Raw genomic sequence first — 17,743 nt, 5'->3', positions numbered from 1 at the left:
ATATATATATATATAGATATATATATACATACACACAAATTACCAGAATGGAAAGATATTATAATTCCGAATCTGGAGTTCGAGTTATTGACGAGGGAACGACACTCTCGACGCTTCTAGTTTCTACCCGGCGTGTAAACATCGGTGCAACCGGAAGAAGGAGCAGCGTGGAGCTGCACACCATCAGAAACATTCAGTTGTTATAACAGTGTTGTCAGTTCATAACGTTTGCCTTTTTACATTATGGACAACACGACTGACGGTACGTGGAGTAGTTTACCTGTTAAACTAAACGATGGGGTTTTACAAACGTTGGAGGCGCTGACGTTCACACATATGACACCCGTACAGGTAAAAAACACTTTAAGATGTAAACCCACCTGAACATTGTCATGTTGGGTCTTTGAAGCAAACAGCAGCTTTACTCAGAATCATGTTTTCTTCCCAGTCCGCTTGTATCCCGCTGTTTATGAGCAACAAAGATGTGGCTGCCGAGGCGGTGAGTGTTCACGTCTTCCACTGTTCTCTGAACATTCAGTCCTCCCCAAAAAAACCTAAACGATGTAGTTGACAAAGTGTTCTTCTGACTGCAGTACAACACCCACGTACAATGTAATTTGTTTAGGCGTTTACTTTAATTTTCACAAGTTACTGTTTTGAAAAAAAGAAAAGCTAAACTACTGAGAGACCGAACGTCTGTCAAGTTCTGTGCCTTGTTGTGTTGTGGAGGTTACAGCTGAACTGGATTTCACTAATTATTGATGTTATTTTACTATCACAGTAAATGTAGCAACGGACAGATTAATTAAAAACAAATAATTTGTATGGTTGACTGATAACATTTATTTTTAGTTAGAAATGTTTCTACTTAACTTAATTTAAAATATATATTTCTAATAGATACACGCTAGCAACTTACTTATTATTGTTATGCTTAAATATAAGATTTTTTTAAAATCTGTATGTAAATATTGCACTTAGTAATGATCATATAAACTGTTTTGTTTCTGTAGGGCCAACACCAGACTTTTTTGCTTTTTAAAAATAGAGACTGAGCCTTTTTTTGTCGTGATCATATTTTCGTTGTGGTTGTCAACAAAATTTGATTAAACTTGATTTATTCAAAATCCAATTGTGTTCTAAAACGTTTTGGTGCCTTGTGACTGCAGGTGACAGGCAGTGGAAAGACACTTGCTTTCGTCATCCCTATCATAGAAATACTGCTGAAGAGAGAAGAAAAACTGAAGAAGATGCAGGTACAGTGACAAATACAGCGAGCACTAGTGGAGAGTTAGCGCTCTGTGACGCGGGGGAGGAGAGGGGAGGACTCTTGTTTTACTATTTTTTATTTCTTTGTAGGTTGGAGCTCTAGTAATTACTCCGACAAGAGAACTGGCCCTTCAGATCAGTGAAGTGATGGATCACTTCATCCAGAAGTTTCCACAGTTCACGTGAGTAGAAAAATGTAGGAATGTGAATATTAATTAGTAGATGACCAAAGGTTTGTTATTCCCAAAGGTCAAACCAGTCAGTCAACCCTGAATAATGGATATTAACTAAAACAACAATGAATTAAAATGAACATCAGGGCTTTATTTTCTCATCAATCAAGTGCAAAGAGAGTGTTTATCAGAATAGAAACCTCGTAGGTTTAATACACTTTTTGATCAGTTTAATTGATGTCATTGGTGGAATGTATTGTTTTTGTTTTCCAGGCAGATTTTACTGATTGGTGGATCAAATCCAATAGAGGATGTGGAGAAGTTCAAGGAACAAGGGTAGGTGGTGCTGGAAAATGACCAAACAATGACCATGCAGTTTAACAGAACAGGGTCAGACACAGTAATGCAAACATCGTCTCACTGGTGTTAAAAAAAAAGTGTGACTGATCCGAAAAACTGATTTCTTAGTCAAACCATCCTTTTGTTAGGATCATCGACTTTGTTTATAAAATGTTGGGCACATTTAAGAAAATGTTGAAATAAAAATATCATGAGATTGATATTTTACAATCAGTGCCTTCCAACAAAAGAATCCAGGGAAATTGTCATGGCATCTTGTGTGTTCCAGGGCAAACATTGTGATTGCTACACCAGGACGTCTGGAGGACATGTTCAGAAGGAAGTCAGATGGTCTGGACATGGCCAGCTGTGTCAGGAGTTTGGATGTTCTAGTTCTAGACGAGGCAGACCGACTGCTGGACATGGGCTTCGAGGCCAGGTACAGTGACAGTGGAGGGTCAGAGTGATGGACAGAAGTTCCCAGGTTCAGGGACAGTAGGGCTGCTACTAACAACTACTTTTAAGAGACTTTAATTTTCTCCTGTAATCAGACCAAAATCTACCATGAAAATAAAACTTAATTTTTTTTATTTCTCATGGCAAGAGTTTTGACATAATCTAAGACTAGATTTAATTAAAAAAAAAAAGTCACATCATTGAGCATGCATGCTTAGCACCACCTGCAGGCCAGGTGAGGGCAGTTCCACAAAATCATTACTACATTCTTGTGGTACAAGTACTGACATTTTCTTTGTGTTTGTGCAATCAGTCTGAACACCATACTGGGCTACCTCCCCAAGCAGAGACGCACAGGCCTGTTTTCAGCCACGCAGACGCAGGAGCTGGAGAAGCTGGTGCGGGCCGGCCTCAGGAACCCTGTGAGGATCACGGTCAAAGAGAAGGGCGTGGCCGCCACCGCCGCTGCCCAGAAGACCCCGTCGAGACTCTCTAATTACTACACTGTGAGCGTGCTCAGCTGTTTGATACAAGAGCAAGTAAAACTGAAACAAAAAAAGTACAGACTCAGAAAGTTGCATCTTTGCAGATATGTCGATCTGAGGACAAGTTCAACCACCTGGTGGCCTTTCTGAGGCAACACAAGCACGAGAAGCAACTGGTGTTTTTCAGGTAAGTTACCCTGGATCAACTCGTGCATTTCATTGAGTCAGTGTTATTTTGTATATCTGAACTCAGATAGAAAAGAAGGCTTAATATCAGTATCGGGAGATACTTCAAGTTGCAAAAAAAAAAAAAAATCACACTAAAAAATCATTTCTTTCCTTTCTACTAAAATAAATGATCATGTTTGTCTGTTGGCTTCTTCTGTAGGGTTAACCCTGTACTGTAGTGCAGCTACTCTTTTGGTCACTGAATGGTCATCAAATGTTGTGACGTGACCATCAAAACTAAGTTAATCGCTAAAATGTGTAGTTTGTTTCTGTTGGTGCCTGTGAGAAACCAGCGGCCAGTCTGTAGTAACTCCAGTCTCGTCTCTCCTCTCGTCAGCACCTGTGCCTGTGTGGAATATTACGGCCGAGCTCTGGAGACGCTCATCAAAAAGGTGACCGTCTGCTGCATACACGGCAAGATGAAACAAAAACGCAACAAGATTTTTGCCGACTTTCGAGCCTTGAAAAGGTGAAAATAAACTTGTGTCTGTTTGAACGCTCATTCTGGATGTGTGTGTTTGACATCACACCTGTGTATCGTGTGTTTTACCACAGTGGGATCTTGGTGTGCACAGATGTCATGGCCCGAGGCATTGACATCCCTGATGTGAACTGGGTTCTACAGTATGATCCTCCCAGCAGCGCCACGTGAGTTTAATGTCCAGCTAATTTCATCAATATTTATTTAGTAAATAATAATGTCAAAGTGCTTTAAAAACTTTTTTTTTCCTCAGTGCTTTTGTCCACCGCTGTGGACGCACGGCCCGTATCGGTAATCAGGGCAACGCCCTCGTCTTCCTGCTGCCTATGGAGGAGACCTATGTTAACTTTTTGTCCATCAACCAGAAAGTGAGTTATTTTTTCTTTGTACATCAATCACGAAGTCAGTCATTAGTCTCGTCCATCATCTTGTTACATCATCAATCGATGATCAGTGATAGAAACAGTTTTGTAAAGCTGAATTTCAGCCTCATCAGTCCCCGATATGTAGAATCAAGAAATCACAGACTAAAAAAAAAAGAAATCTTTCAAAATAAATACTGTACGACCAAGTCAAGAGAACTCACAAAACAACACATGGTGCTCCCATCAGGAACAGATGAGAACCCCCAGTCCTTGACTCTCTGTCAGGCTGCAGAACTTCAGTGAACAACATAAAAATTGTGGTGAAGTTTTCTTCCAGAAGTCTCCAACTTCTCAAAGTTACTCAAAGAACCCAGCTCTACAGCTCAGCAGGCCTGACACGTTCATGGTTCAACATAAATGACCTGTATTTATATGGCAGCTTTCTACTCCATCACTACTCAAACAATTTGGGTGTAATACTGAGCTACAGTCAGAACAACAATAACATGCATTTAAGATACGATTGAGAAATGTCTGTATATTAATTTTTTCATCATTGTCTTAGAACTTTTTGACTGTTCTCTTCTTGCCATATTCAGTGTCCGCTCCAGAGAATGTCCCCCATCAGTGATGTCGTGGATGTGCTCGACAAAGTGAAGGCCATGTCTGTAGCGGACCGTGCCATGTTTGAACGAGGCACGAGGGCCTTCGTCTCCTTTGTCCAGGCGTACGCTAAACACGAATGCCGTCTCATCTTTAGGATCAAAGGTAAAAGAAAACAGATTTTAAGTTATAACCTGTTGGCATATATGGAATTTATACTGAGTCCCATGTTATTGTCTAGACCTGGACTTTGCCTCCCTGGCTCGGGGGTTCGCCCTACTTCGCCTGCCCAGAATGCCTGAACTAAAAGGGAAAACATTCCCAAATTTCATCGAGACACACATGGACACCGACACCATTCGCTACAAGGACAAGAACAGAGAGAAACAACGGCAGAAGATTCTGAAAGAGAAGAAGGAGACTCCTCTACAGAAAAAGAATTTCACAAGGAACAAATCCTGGTCCAAACAGAGAGACAGGAAAGACCGCAAGAAAAGAAGGTCAGAGAAGAGGAAGCATGACGAGGTACTGAACTTTCTTCTGACCTTTTTATGGTTTATTCTAACCACAGTGAAGCCAAGGGACAGATTTGATTTCTACGTTTTGTCTGTTTTTCATCTGCAGGGCTCTGACGTGGACGATGACGACATACAGGAGCTTTTAAGTGACACGCGACTCCTGAAGAAACTGAAGAAAGGCCGAATCACAGAGGAGGACTTCGAGAAACAAATAGCAAAGTCAAAACATAAAACACCAACGACTGCCGGCTCTGATGAAGAGCGTGTTTGATGAAAACTCTGTGGGACTCCTGAGAAGAAAAAAAACTCTGACCTTTTATAGTTTTTTTTTACTTACATTTTAATTTTCATTAAGAACTGAGAGTCGGGGTCATAAATAAAGCTTGATGAGTTCGTCGCTGACGGCTGATGGGGTGAGGACACCCAGGTCAGTGAAGAGGAGGGTGATGAGGGAGGGAGGTGTGTAATCAATCATAGGATGCTCATCAGATAGGTTCTTTATGTTCTTCAGTGTGTCAGCTTTGTACTGTAAAAGAAAAGAAAACATTAAACGTTGTCCAAAAGCCATTTTAAAAAAGAATATACAAAGGACTAATTTTTATCCTTGTCTCTGAAAGACTTACAGTTCAAATCACTATTTCCACCAAATCCTCTAAAAGCCTGGCAAAGACCACACAGTCAAAGCAGACACTTCTGTTACCACAGCTCACAGGCCATTGTCCATGTCTTCAGTCTTACCTTAAATTTATCTGGCACGTCCTGTTGGTTGAGTGGATACAGGCGAACAAATTTAAAACTCTCTGCCACCACATAGAAGGGTTTGTTGTGAGCTTTGGAGCACAGTGCCATCTGGTAAGTGCCAATCTGTAGGAACCAAGGTGAAGCGTTAAGGTCTGGACACACACCGTCTCACACATGATAAATAACAGACACCAGTGGACTGCAGCAGAGGTACCAGGAAATTACTTTTTTTATTATGTACTTAAGGAAAGAGGCTTCCTGTAATTTAGTCCTAAGAACATCTGTCTCTGCCCAAATACTCCACTGCAATACCCACGTTTTCCCAATAGATGGCGTAGAAAATGCTAAAAACATTTTTGTGCTAAAAATGGAATTAGTTATTTCTGATTTCAACTTCTGTGTCATTCACCTTGTTGATGATTCCTCCACTTTCTACAACTCCCTCTGCACCAACAATGACCAGGTCCACCTTCTCCAGGACGTACCTGTGAGAAAATGACAGAAACAATAACGATAAGTATGTGATGGTGTCAGTGTATGGGGCTGATGGACAGACAGACGCAGCGATCACCCACCCCACAGCTGCATCCAGGACCACCGTCACTGGAACGTTCAGTTTCCTCAGAGCTTCTGCCATCTGTCGCCTGAATGGAGACGTTTGAAAATGGAACCAAATTAGCAGATTCAATGAGTGTGTGTCCAAACAGGATGGAACTGGAACACAGAGTATTATCACTATTCACACACCCGGCTGAGTCAGGCTGCGATTCAGTCACATAGACAGAGAAGCGTTTCTTTTCCGCTGCAGCTTTTTCCAGCACTCTGAGAACAACTCTGGAGTAAGAGTGGGTCAGGATTTTCTGGAAGATAAAGATTTGAGGACACGGCATTAATATACTGCAGGAAATGATGGCAAATGACAAGATCTGGCAAGAAGAAAGATATTACTGAAGAATAATATTCCTAAAGAATTATTTTTAAAAACTCAAATAAAATATAAAACCTCCCAACACCTGATCAATATATACAATAAACCTGTCAACGCTGATGGAGACGCCTGAGAGACATATTTCACCATGCTTACATTTTTTAAAAACCACACACCTTTACAGAAAAAATATCACATCTGTCTTAGAACTTTCTGACCTCTGCCACATAACTATCCTCTTTAAGGAAGAGTGTACCTACAGCGCCATCTTTAATAAAAGTGTGACACAGCTTGGCCACCTTGGTCCTGGACATTGAAATCTTCTCCAGGAACAGTTCTCCTCTTTCTTCCATTACCTTCTTACAACGTGACAGATCCTAGAAGAAAAAAAATTAACGTTAACAGTCGGCTCTCTACGGTTCACTTCTGAGGTTTGATTATTCGCTGACACAGACAGGAGGTATAAAATAAAATATAAAAGATGTATCTAGCTGCAATAAACATTTTTGGAAAAAAAAAGCTTAAATTTGGCTCTGAGGTTTGATTATTCGCTGACACAGGCAGAAGATATAAAATAATTCACAGATGTATCTAGCTGCAAAAAAACATTTTTGAAAAAAAAAGAGCTTAAATTTGGTATGTTTATAAATTAGAACAAAGTTAAATCATTCCCAAAAGCTTGGTTTGTAGGAGGACTTCACTTACCTCGTGCTCCAGTGATGTGAGGCTTATGAAGCGCAGGAACAGCTCCCCCCCTGACGACACGGCCACAGACGAGTCCACTCCTGTCAGTCGGTCTGTGGCCGACGTCAGACTCTCTCTCAGGCCCAAGATGGTTTCACCTTAAAGAAGGACGTAGAGAACTCAGAACACGGCTGACCAAAGAAGCCCGAGATACAAAAGCTGCTTTTAGACACAAACCGATGTTGAGACAGTTCAACAAGGATCTCCAAATCACTCACTAACTACTAGCAGTAAGTTTTAGGGACAATTATAGATACTTTTGAGAAAGCTTTTCTCAAACAACCGGCGATCCCTGACCTTAATCCACTCTGAGTCATTTTAAATATGTCACCATATCTCCTGTAACAGGATGTCGAGTTCTACGTCCTTCATACATGAACATGTGACTAAGGAGAACACTGACAGAACATCCAGATACTCACAGCTTATCTCATCTGTAAAGCTTTTTTTTTAATTTTGTGCCTGAATACTGCGGCTTGGCCTGAGTTTACCTTTGTCTCGCTTGAGGAATTCCAGTAGCGTGCGAATAGCAGCCACAGCCGAGGCGATGTCTGGATCTTTCCTCATCTGAGCTCTGAAGTACTCCACCAGCTCTGATCAGGAGAGGAAGGTTGGTTAGGAAACATGCATCTGTGTCCAGTAAAGGAAATGTGAACTTGAAATAATAACTGATGGTCTCTATATCAATCAGTTTGATAGCAAATGGTATTTTACCCCAAAGTTTCTGAAGGTTGGTATTAAGGTGCATACAAAAACACTGTATTTAGCTTTTGGTCGTTTTCTATATTTTCTCAACTTGATCAATTATGACAAAATTATACACATAATTACTTTACTTCAGATTCAATTACGGTCCGTCTCTGAATTCCACAGTGTATTTGAGGTATATTAAACAAGTGTGTGTAGAATGTTCAGCAGTCAAACAGTTAGTGAAACAGTGTTGGTGACTGTGGAGCTCAGTCTGATGCAACACAAGACATGTAGTGACAGACGTGAACACTAACAGCAATTAAATGTGAATTTAAACTACACCAAACCTAAAAGCAGAAGCAGAGTCTGGTTATAACAAATGACAACAAACGGTATATTACATGACAAGACCAAAGAAAGTCCTCACCTTCTTCATCCATGATTTAACACGCAGTCCCACAGGTGCAGCTTTCTGTTGCAAATGACCGATGTTACTTTATGCTAATTTTTCTTTCACTTTTGGTCACAACTCGAGTTAAAACAAACTTCTGGAATCACAGGTATAAAAAATGTAAACAGTCTGCAGACAGTTTGTTGATTACCTAAACTAGCAGCATTAGCTTTTGAAGACGTGCTGAGTTGACGTGTCGCGAGGAGATGACGACACCGGAATGGTGCGTTTGTGTGATGTCGGGAGACTAAAAATCGCAAGCGCAGCAGGGTTTATATTATGAAAACGCATTTCCCCCCTCGAAGTTCTTGTCCAATGTGTCCTATAAAAAATATGTAACAACTTTCTGAGGATTAGATTAGGGAGACTGCGAGTACAAAATAACTAATATTTTATAAATCCAAAACTGAATCAAAATAAATGAGAATTAAAATGTATTGAATTGGAAAGCCCTCATTGTCTCTCTCCAACTGTCTGTAGCGTGTAATTTCTTGTAATTTTATATTTTATTGGTATTATAATAAAAATATATTAAACCCTTTTGCACTTAATCTAACTAGCATTTGCTGAACATAGGGAGAAAATGTTCAATTTAGCCTGCTAGCCTGCCTGCCTGCCTAAAAACGTTACAAACAAAAGTTTGTTGTTTATCTAACACCAATGTTAGTTTTTATTGCAAGTGATCAATGCCTGCTAAATGTATTTAGTGTATATGTAAACGAAAGTTTGTTTAAAGCATCTTTTTAGCATCTGAAAAGTATTGTAATGTAATCTAAATAGGGTCGAGGACCTGCTTTTGGCTTGGTTTGGCTACAGCCTTCACAAAGTCTAGCCTTATAATGCATGTGGTCAATCCAATCAGTTTGCTATTAAGGAAATGAGAAAGATGTCAGAACATCAAAGATACAGACTGACCTCACTTCCTTTAACGTGAGTCACCACAGTTCTTGGAAGGGTTTATCTTCTTCACATAGAAATTAAATGTTATAAATAACCCTTTAATGTGTCGCGTACACTGTTGAAACATGAAGTCGAGGACATGATCGGCCCGATATGAAGTACCATGTGGTACCGTTGCACTCAAAGCATGAAACAGGACTTTTAAATATTCACTCAGCACCACCTGCAGGTTAGAGAGGGGAACTCTTCACAGTCAACTTCATGGACAAACACACGATTCTATTTTTATTCAGTAAAACTACACAAGTGTTAATAAACTTGGTCTAAAGCTGTTTGAAAGACAGCAGTCTAATTTGCAGTGAAAAGAAAAGCGACGACAGGGATCAGCTGAACAATTAAAAATATCACTTATCTATCTATTTATCTATCTGTCTATCTATCTATCTATCTATCTATCTATTTATCTATCTATCTATCTGTCTAGCTATCTATCTATCTATTTATCTATCTATCTCTAATTTAGAGTTATGGTTTGTAGGTGTAACTTTGGCCGGCTGTACGCTACAGTGATCCCACTCTGGACTTTTGTTTTCCTCCGCTGCGGGGACCTTACAGACTGCTATCAGACGCTTTTGTTCTATCACACACATACAAAGCGCAGCTGCAGCCGTGCACTCCCTCCCCCCGCCCCCGCCCTCACTGCTCCACTGGTCTCTACTGGTGTGCGCATGCGCAGTGGCTCTCCTGTGCGCTCTACTGTTTGCATTGTGTCTGAACTGCCGGCGAGCTTTCAAAATATTATAACCACCGCGGCAATGTCGGGCAGGTCGGTCCGCGCCGAGACCCGGAGCAGGGCGAAGGATGACATCAAGCGGGTCATGGCCGCTATTGAGAAAGTACGAAAATGGTAAGAGGACAAAGAGAAAGCGGCAGGCTCGGTTATCTAACACGAGAAAAAGGGCTTCGCTTGTTGGGGGAGGAGAGGGAGCGAGACGGAGTGAGGGATGGAAGTGAAAGAAATTAAAGGACGGGGTTTTTGGAATAGCAGATGTACTTGCGGCTCAGGTGCATCGGGGCGCACTAGTGCGGCTCTCTGTCTGAGGCGCTGCTGTTACACATGGAGCCGGCGTCTTCTCTCTCTCCGCTTCTCTCGCAGATTTTAACGGCAAGGGTTGAACCCAGAAGCCATTTCGATGCAGTCACATGAAGCCATTGCTGCCGCCGAGCTGTGAGCGGCGGCGGCTTTAGGACAGATAGGGCCAATGAAAGTGTGGAGTGTGAGAGAATTCGACGACAGCGCGGAGGAGTCGGAGCACTTTAGTCCGTGTGGAGTTTTAAATGAAGCGCTTTGAGTCGCCCTTTCGCTCTGATAGAGGAGAGGACACGGCGGTGGGGGTTGGGAGAGGGAAGTAGGCTACAGTAGTTGCATGGCTGCTGAACACGTACACTCGGTGAACGTGAAGAACAAGAACCAAGAATTTGAAATTAACTTTGAACCACGGACACGTTAACAACTCCATTATTACCAGCGTATATTGTTTTCTCGATAGAGACCTTCAACCGGGTCCAACGTTTAAATTAAACGCCATGGCGTCAAGATTATTACAAGTGGGTATTACAGTCAAATAAAGTTAAATATAACAATGAAATGTGAAATACGACTCGCATCAATCGAAAGGGGAATTTATATCGGATTTTGTTTGTTTTGGTCTTGAAATGTTTGAGTTTTTTCTTTTTAATTTCGATTGTTGTAATTTGGACGTTAGCTTCGAGTCACCCAGTAATAGCTGCAGTACTAACCTGCTGTTCGCCATCACAAAGAGGCGACAAAAGGATGATAAGCTACAATATTTGAAACAAACCGCATTTCTTCTTAGAGAAATACGTGTCATTTTGGTTGAAATGTGCTACAAGATATCATTTATTTTAATAAAATGTTCACACAAGACAACATCCTGTGCGTTAAAGTTACGTTTGCTAAAACTATTCATAACTTCCAAGTTACAGTAGATACTGTAGGAGTTTTACTTTTTTCAGAGTTCCGTAATCAGAAAGTAAACGTTACTTAATATCTAATTTTTTATTTTCTAAACACAATTGTATTAAATAAATAATTATATTATATTAATTATTTAGATATTTATTTTACCACCGTAGTAATAAAATATATATTTTTAAATAAGTTAGGAATTATTTTAATACTGTCATCATTCACTTTGTTCATCTAGTTGTAGATAAGGAAGTAAAAGATCATCTATGATTGTATGCAAAGTTTAAAGTATAATGAAAGTTTTATTTTTAAATGTAGTCGTACAGCTACTACCAACACAATAAATTTCCACCTAATGAGGAGACATTGGACGCCATTTGTCCCATGAGGTAATGTGTAATATTACACATATAAAGACTGATTAATTATTACAAAAAAGAAAAAAAATCTGTTCTTCTGTTTTCTTTTTACAATTTGTAGACAGACAACCGGTAAATGGAGACATTACCTAAAAAAAAATACAGTTTTAGACCTGAGAATTTAGCCATCATATCCTCGCTTTTAAATAGTCTCGTGTGTACTTTCCTGCTAGAAATGTTCTGTAGAATAAAGGCAGCGCTCTGTGGCAGACTGCAGCGTTCAGGTTTTGATTTACATAATTTCCGAGGCGCTTTGATTGGCTTGCAATGTATTTTACCCCAGAGGCTTTCAGTCATCGTTTTTCATTATTATTCTCATACACAGGGAGAAGAAATGGGTGACTGTCGGAGACACATCTCTTCGCATCTATAAGTGGGTGCCGGTGACAGAACCCAAATCAGATGATGTGAGTTCAGCCTTTACTGTTACATAGACGTTTAACCACAGAATGTTAGAATTTGAAATTTGGTTATAGCGACAGACTGTACTCTCCTGCTGCTGTGGATGTTCTTTCATGAGTCTTCAACAAATGCTGAAGCAGATAAAGCTGAAACAAGAAGCCAGTTCAACCACTGGCAACAATATAGAATATTCAACTTTGTGTTATGGTTGATCAGTTCGTAGGTATTTAAAGTTTTAAGTTTTTTGTGATTAAATAAAGAATGGTTTTAAATGCAATGTTAACATGCTTTCATTTTAGAAGAACAAGAACAAAAAGAAGGGCAAAGATGAGAAATATGGCTCCGAGCTGACGACTCCAGAAAACAGCTCCTCTCCCGGCATGATGGACATGCATGGTACGTACTGAGGAATTCTACATTTATTTTTAAGTCAGTCTGCTGAGAAGACCAAGGCTGCCACTGTTGCCGTCTTCCCTCCTGAGTCTTTCTCTCCGACTGTGTTTTCTTGCTTGTTTGGCTTAAAGTCATTTGTCTCACTGACAAAACATGAAAGATCAGTTTTTATGAACCTCGACTGTAAAATGCAGTTGGTTTAAAGAAAAGAAGTGAGTCATGCTCAGAGAGGAACACGTTGCCCCGTGGAACAGTACGACTCGTGATTATTTTTTATGTCCGTCTTCAACGCTGAAGATCAAATAATTAAGTCGACGTTAGAGATGCAATCATCTCAGGTCACTGCCTGATTAGAAATGGAAAAGTCACACTCTTCCCCTTCAAACGCAAAGGCAAGGTTTAGAGAACGGTATGAAAGATTCCATTCTGATTAAACACAGATTATACTGTAGTTCTAGGAGTAAATATGTACAGCACTTAACGTGGTGATTCTTTATTCCATTCATCTAGAAATGGAAATGTGTTCAGTGCAAGTTTTTTTTTTTTCCACGTGCCAACATCAATAACAGAAGACATAATGACACAGCCAGTCAAAAAGTGATCGAACAAATGCTAGAAATCAAACTGTTTCCAATATTTACATATATTTTTAAAAAAAGGTTCGGACACTATTGTCTCCAACACTTGACCTGTTTGTCCATCTTCGTTAAGTTTGTAACTGTGTTACATTTTTTCTGATCTACTGTTAAAAAACTATTTTGTTGAATTTCTTTTTCCATTTCCTGAATCTTCTGTGACCGTCAGATTAGTTGTGACATTTTAATTAAAAGCCTTGCATCGGTGTAATTGTGTGTCTGATGACCACTCTACGAGCGACCAAAGTCTCTTTCTGTTTTCAGACGACAACAGCAACCAGAGCTCCATCGCAGACTCTTCCCCTGTGAAACAGGAAAACAGCTGTAGCACCAGCCCAGCCCCTGAGCCTGCCGCCTTGTCTCACCGCGACAACACGGAGACCAAAACAACGGGCCAGAGTCCAGACAGTAAGAGGGGTCAGTCCCACAAGAAACATCGATAGTCTTTTAATTAGTCACTACATAAGGTCGCCGTCTTCTAGGGACTATGGATTCAAATGTGTTTCCCAGTCAGTCTGACCTGAGCTGCAGGTTTTCTAGTTTTACAATCTTTACTTCTGGCCTCTACTTGTGGCGTTTGTAAAAAATAAATAAATAAATAAAAGTTGTATTGAGACCAGTGATAGTTACAGTGCATGAGAGAGAGAAATGGTGGTATTTTAAAGTCACGTACGACCACAGCAGATTCTGGTTTTCGGAACTACAGCTTAGTATGAAATTTGTCCTTATTCTGTCAATAAGTGGCTGAATAACCGATAATGATTTATGTCAAACTAATCATTAAACTCTGTCAAAATAGTTTACATGAGAAAACTACCATTTAGTGAAGGTTAGGTTGAAATCGGACACATTTGGATGCTTTTGTGATTTTTTTTTTGTGTGAGACGTCAGTGTCATTTGTCACATGATGGTTTTAGATTTAAGTTTATATTTTACGTTCCAGCTGTAAATTCAATCTCATCAGAGAGTTCCACTGAAATCCAAGCAGTGCAGTGATTAAAGTCTGGAAAATCAGCATGTAGACGACACACTTGGGAGTCCCTGTTGTCTTTTCTCATTATAAGTTGAGAAAGGAAACTTCTAGTTAAATGGTTCTAACTTAATATGCAGTTACAGTGTATTGCCACACTGTGTCATCACAGCTTGAGGTAAAGCCAGAACGTTATTAAAGTGTCAGTGGTTGTTCTTAGGTCTGTCGGGTTCTGAGCAGGTTTACTCCAAAAGTACGAGGTGTTTTGATCAGAATGAAGAATTGCTGTGACAGAGCAATAATGTAAATGCAGTTGTTGTTCCACAGAGATAGATAGATAGATATATCTATATCTATATATATATATATGTAGATATATATATCTATATATATATATATATATATATATATACTGTAGGTATGTTCACATTAAACAATGTGACTGTACCTTCAGGTCTGAACAGCTGTGACAGTGTGAAACTAAGACAAATGCTCATCTTTTAACCTGCTGTTGTTTTCCTGTCTTCAGGTAAGAGCATCACTTCATCAGAGACCTCAGAGCGAGCACAAAGTGCCAAGAGAGACAGTCTGTCCTTAGGGGACAAAGACTCATCAGACAGCAAAGCCACTCAGGTAGAAACGCATGCAGTAAATGTTGGTCACAGATAGAATCATCAGCGACAATAAGTATCACAAGAACCCCCATATACTGTATGTGTGTGTGTGCATGTATACACATAGTACATATGTATATACTGTATATGCAGTACATATATATTCTCAAATCTAATACACATTTAATTTCCTCTTTAAATTTCTCTCATACAGTATCAATGAATAAAAAAAACCCGCTGAGTCAGAACAGCTCTATACACAGCACAAAATTGGGTCCATCGAGGATTGAAAGCTGTGAAATGGGTTGAATTTTAATTTTTTTCTAATCTTTATCCAAAGTCTTATATCAGTTAGGTTAGTTTGGGTCTATGGGCTGCACAGAATGGGTTTGGTCAGGACTAGGCTCCAAATGTAAATAATCTGGCTGGTGCAGTTGTGGGAGTTCAGTCAGAAATATGAAGGTTGAGTGTCATCAGGAAGAGTAACCAGCGTAATAATAATAATAATTCCATATTGTAATGTCTGGTGACCCCTGCTGACGAACCAGACAGTGAGGGACTATAAGGAGACGGCCGTGTGTTCAGTGTCTGTAATAAGTCAGTGATTTCTAATGCAACTTCTTTGTTTTTATCACAGGACCTAAAGGGGGAGGGCCCACCCACCAAGAAGAGCAAACTGGAGTCTTAGGGCCGTGAGGAGAGTTAGGCGAGTGGGCCTGACTCCTCTCTGTCCCTCACTCCTCACTCCTCACTCCTTTGCTCTCACCTAACCTCCTTCCATTAACTCTTATTTAGGGCTAATGGACACACGCCGACTCTTCTCCTCCTTCTTCTTCTGCCCCCCTTTCTACCCAGACTCCTCAGTACTAAGGGAAGAATGGACGTTTCTTCCTCCCTCACTTCCTTCCACCCAATGCTCCGCCCCCTCTTCACCTCCTTCTCCTGCAGTTTGCCACCTTGACCCCAAACACTCCTCTGCCACAGAGGGAGAATGGATATTACCTCTATTCACTGCCCCCCCCCCCCCCCCCCTCCGGGCTTCCTTCCAGTTCTCCACACCTTTTCACTAATGCCAAGAGAAGCTCTGAAGCCAGACTGCAATCCCCTCTGTGACCAGGGGTAGCGCTGTTGGCCCAGTCCAGCCACCGCCAGGCCAGGCCACAAACCCTGACCTGCATCTGTGACTAAAAGAGTTAACACTGGAGACCTGAGGTTAGGATCAGGTTGAACCCAGACGCTGCTCTGAGACCACGTTTTACTGCTAATGGTTTAGCTCAGGATAAGTGCAGAGGCTAACCAGGTCTCAGGTCAGAGGCTGGGCACTGACCACTCCACCTCAGTCCTCCTAGATCGCCTCCTGTTAGACTAATGTTCTATATTTGTTTAGGTAATGTCTAGGGTTTTTGTTCTCAGGAGGGTCAATGCACTGTTATGGTATGTCACAATCGATCACAGATAGATTTGCTGCTGTAGTGGAAGTCCTTTTATCTCTATCCATGAAAACATCTCCATTCACAAGTTCTAAGAACAGGAGGTGACCTTGTAGCAGAGGAGAACATGGTACTAGTCAAAAAGAACACACACACACACACACACACTCTAGGACAAGTAGTAAGGACGGGCAGAGCTAGCAGGGGTCCTAATACTGTGCCTTGAGTCAAATCGGTTTCATATCTTGGTGCCATGTTATTTTCCCCTCATCACTTCTGTCTGACATTTACATCAATCACAACAGTTACAGTCACTTTTAAAGGAATAGTTCTCTTGCTAAGGAGACAACAACGGTGACAAAAGCATTATTAAAACTAATGGTTGAAAAACACAGTGTACTGGTAACCTAGTATTAACAGTACTACTGATTGGGGAAATGGTTAGTTTGGATCCAACAGAACCAATTTTTTACTTTTTTAAGATCTCCAAAATATTAATTGGATATTATTTAGTGAATTTTCTTTTTTCCTTGCAGATCCAGATTTGCTATTTTCCCTTTTCTTTCCTAAATGCTAAACTAATAAGATTACTGTACAGACGTGAGTCCTCCTCAGTCTGAAGAGTTGGTAACTGAAAACTGAGTAATGTAGTTACAGAGTACGAGTTTTGGAGTATTCCTTGCCACTGGTCTGTGTTTACTTTAGGGCAGCACCTCGTTGGTTGTTTTTCCTCCAGTCTACGGTAGAAACAGACCAGGTTCTGATAGATTTGGTGACGTCAGATGGGACTGGACGGGTCGGGTGTAACGGGGGTGAGGGGTAGTCGTTCTAGGACAAAAAGTGAAATCTGCGGCTGCATTGTTTAGAGCTGTTTGACTGAGAGCATGCTTTAAAAAAAAAAAAAAAGTAAATTCAGCATTCATTGAACAAATGCCTTGACTGACAGTGACAAACAAGAAAATGGAACGGTTTAAACGGTTTCTTGTAAACACGCCACTCTGCGTCCCTCTGCCGTCACCACTCTCTTCTCTGTTCATGTTCTGCTTAACTTCTGACGGCCTCTGACCTCAGGGACCAGTGTTGAGGTTTGAATATCCTTCTCCAACATGCTGTCTGTTGTCTAAATCCACACACGTGTGCTGTCAACATCCTGGTTCGTTGTACAGCCTTGAACTTTATCACACAGGTCCAGACCTATGACCTCTGGTGCACCAACTCACACATGAGCCTGGATTCATTCATACATAACCTACGTTTTTCTTTTGGCATACGTAGATCGAAATCACCTTATTCACTACCAACTGATAAATTCACAACACAACAGGGGCTACGGAAAAGGTCATGACACGGAATTACTTGATCCCATATCAGCATATCAGCATTCACGTGGAGGGAGAGAAAGGAAATTTAAAAAAAAAAAAGATAAGCGTCTCAAGTCTCGAGGATGGATTAGCATATACCTCATTCCCAGTCCAGCAGCGCTGGAACTTAAAAATGCTATTGTATTGACATTAACAGT

General features: G+C 40.6%; 3 protein-coding genes across 7 annotated transcripts; 2 read left to right on the top strand and 1 right to left on the bottom strand.

The window, feature by feature from the left end:
* Nucleotides 1–116: 116 nt before the first annotated feature.
* Nucleotides 117–5,497, top strand: ddx55 (DEAD (Asp-Glu-Ala-Asp) box polypeptide 55). The gene is made up of 14 exons (XM_008325626.3): nucleotides 117–351; nucleotides 449–499; nucleotides 1,170–1,256; nucleotides 1,360–1,451; nucleotides 1,716–1,778; nucleotides 2,071–2,220; nucleotides 2,551–2,743; nucleotides 2,827–2,909; nucleotides 3,288–3,419; nucleotides 3,506–3,598; nucleotides 3,685–3,799; nucleotides 4,396–4,564; nucleotides 4,641–4,924; nucleotides 5,024–5,497. The coding sequence occupies exons 1-14, from the start codon at nucleotides 244–246 to the stop codon at nucleotides 5,186–5,188; spliced, it is 1,785 nt and encodes a 594-aa protein (XP_008323848.1). The 5' UTR covers nucleotides 117–243; the 3' UTR covers nucleotides 5,189–5,497.
* eif2b1 (eukaryotic translation initiation factor 2B, subunit 1 alpha) lies at nucleotides 5,251–9,574 on the bottom strand. Of its 4 annotated transcripts, none has more exons than XM_008325624.3 (10): nucleotides 9,387–9,574; nucleotides 8,448–8,492; nucleotides 7,822–7,923; nucleotides 7,292–7,428; nucleotides 6,847–6,963; nucleotides 6,406–6,518; nucleotides 6,234–6,302; nucleotides 6,068–6,143; nucleotides 5,656–5,781; nucleotides 5,251–5,443 (listed from the first exon to the last, which is right to left on the bottom strand). In XM_008325624.3, the coding sequence occupies exons 2-10, from the start codon at nucleotides 8,458–8,460 to the stop codon at nucleotides 5,288–5,290; spliced, it is 909 nt and encodes a 302-aa protein (XP_008323846.1). In that variant the 5' UTR covers nucleotides 8,461–8,492; nucleotides 9,387–9,574; the 3' UTR covers nucleotides 5,251–5,287. The 4 variants fall into 4 exon arrangements, with proteins under 4 accessions (XP_008323846.1, XP_008323847.1, XP_024917868.1 ...); XM_008325625.3 differs by lacking the exon at nucleotides 9,387–9,574 and adding an exon at nucleotides 8,623–8,897; XM_025062100.1 differs by lacking the exon at nucleotides 8,448–8,492 and having other exon boundaries at nucleotides 9,387–9,571.
* Nucleotides 9,575–10,070: 496 nt separating this feature from the next.
* bcl7a (BAF chromatin remodeling complex subunit BCL7A) lies at nucleotides 10,071–17,683 on the top strand. 2 transcript variants are annotated; one of them, XM_008325621.3, is made up of 6 exons: nucleotides 10,071–10,278; nucleotides 12,106–12,187; nucleotides 12,482–12,578; nucleotides 13,475–13,618; nucleotides 14,710–14,813; nucleotides 15,432–17,683. In XM_008325621.3, exons 1-6 carry the CDS (start codon nucleotides 10,100–10,102, stop codon nucleotides 15,480–15,482), a joined length of 657 nt encoding a protein of 218 aa, XP_008323843.2. In that variant the 5' UTR covers nucleotides 10,071–10,099; the 3' UTR covers nucleotides 15,483–17,683. The 2 variants fall into 2 exon arrangements, with proteins under 2 accessions (XP_008323843.2, XP_008323842.2); XM_008325620.3 differs by having other exon boundaries at nucleotides 10,075–10,278; nucleotides 13,475–13,627.
* Nucleotides 17,684–17,743: the final 60 nt, after the last annotated feature.

Source organism: Cynoglossus semilaevis, chromosome 14, assembly GCF_000523025.1.
Source record: "Cynoglossus semilaevis isolate Cse_v1.0 chromosome 14, Cse_v1.0, whole genome shotgun sequence".
Classification (NCBI taxonomy): Eukaryota; Metazoa; Chordata; class Actinopteri; order Pleuronectiformes; family Cynoglossidae; genus Cynoglossus; species Cynoglossus semilaevis.
The sequence above is the reverse complement of the archived record's forward strand: the minus strand, read 5'-3'. Positions and strand labels throughout refer to the sequence as shown.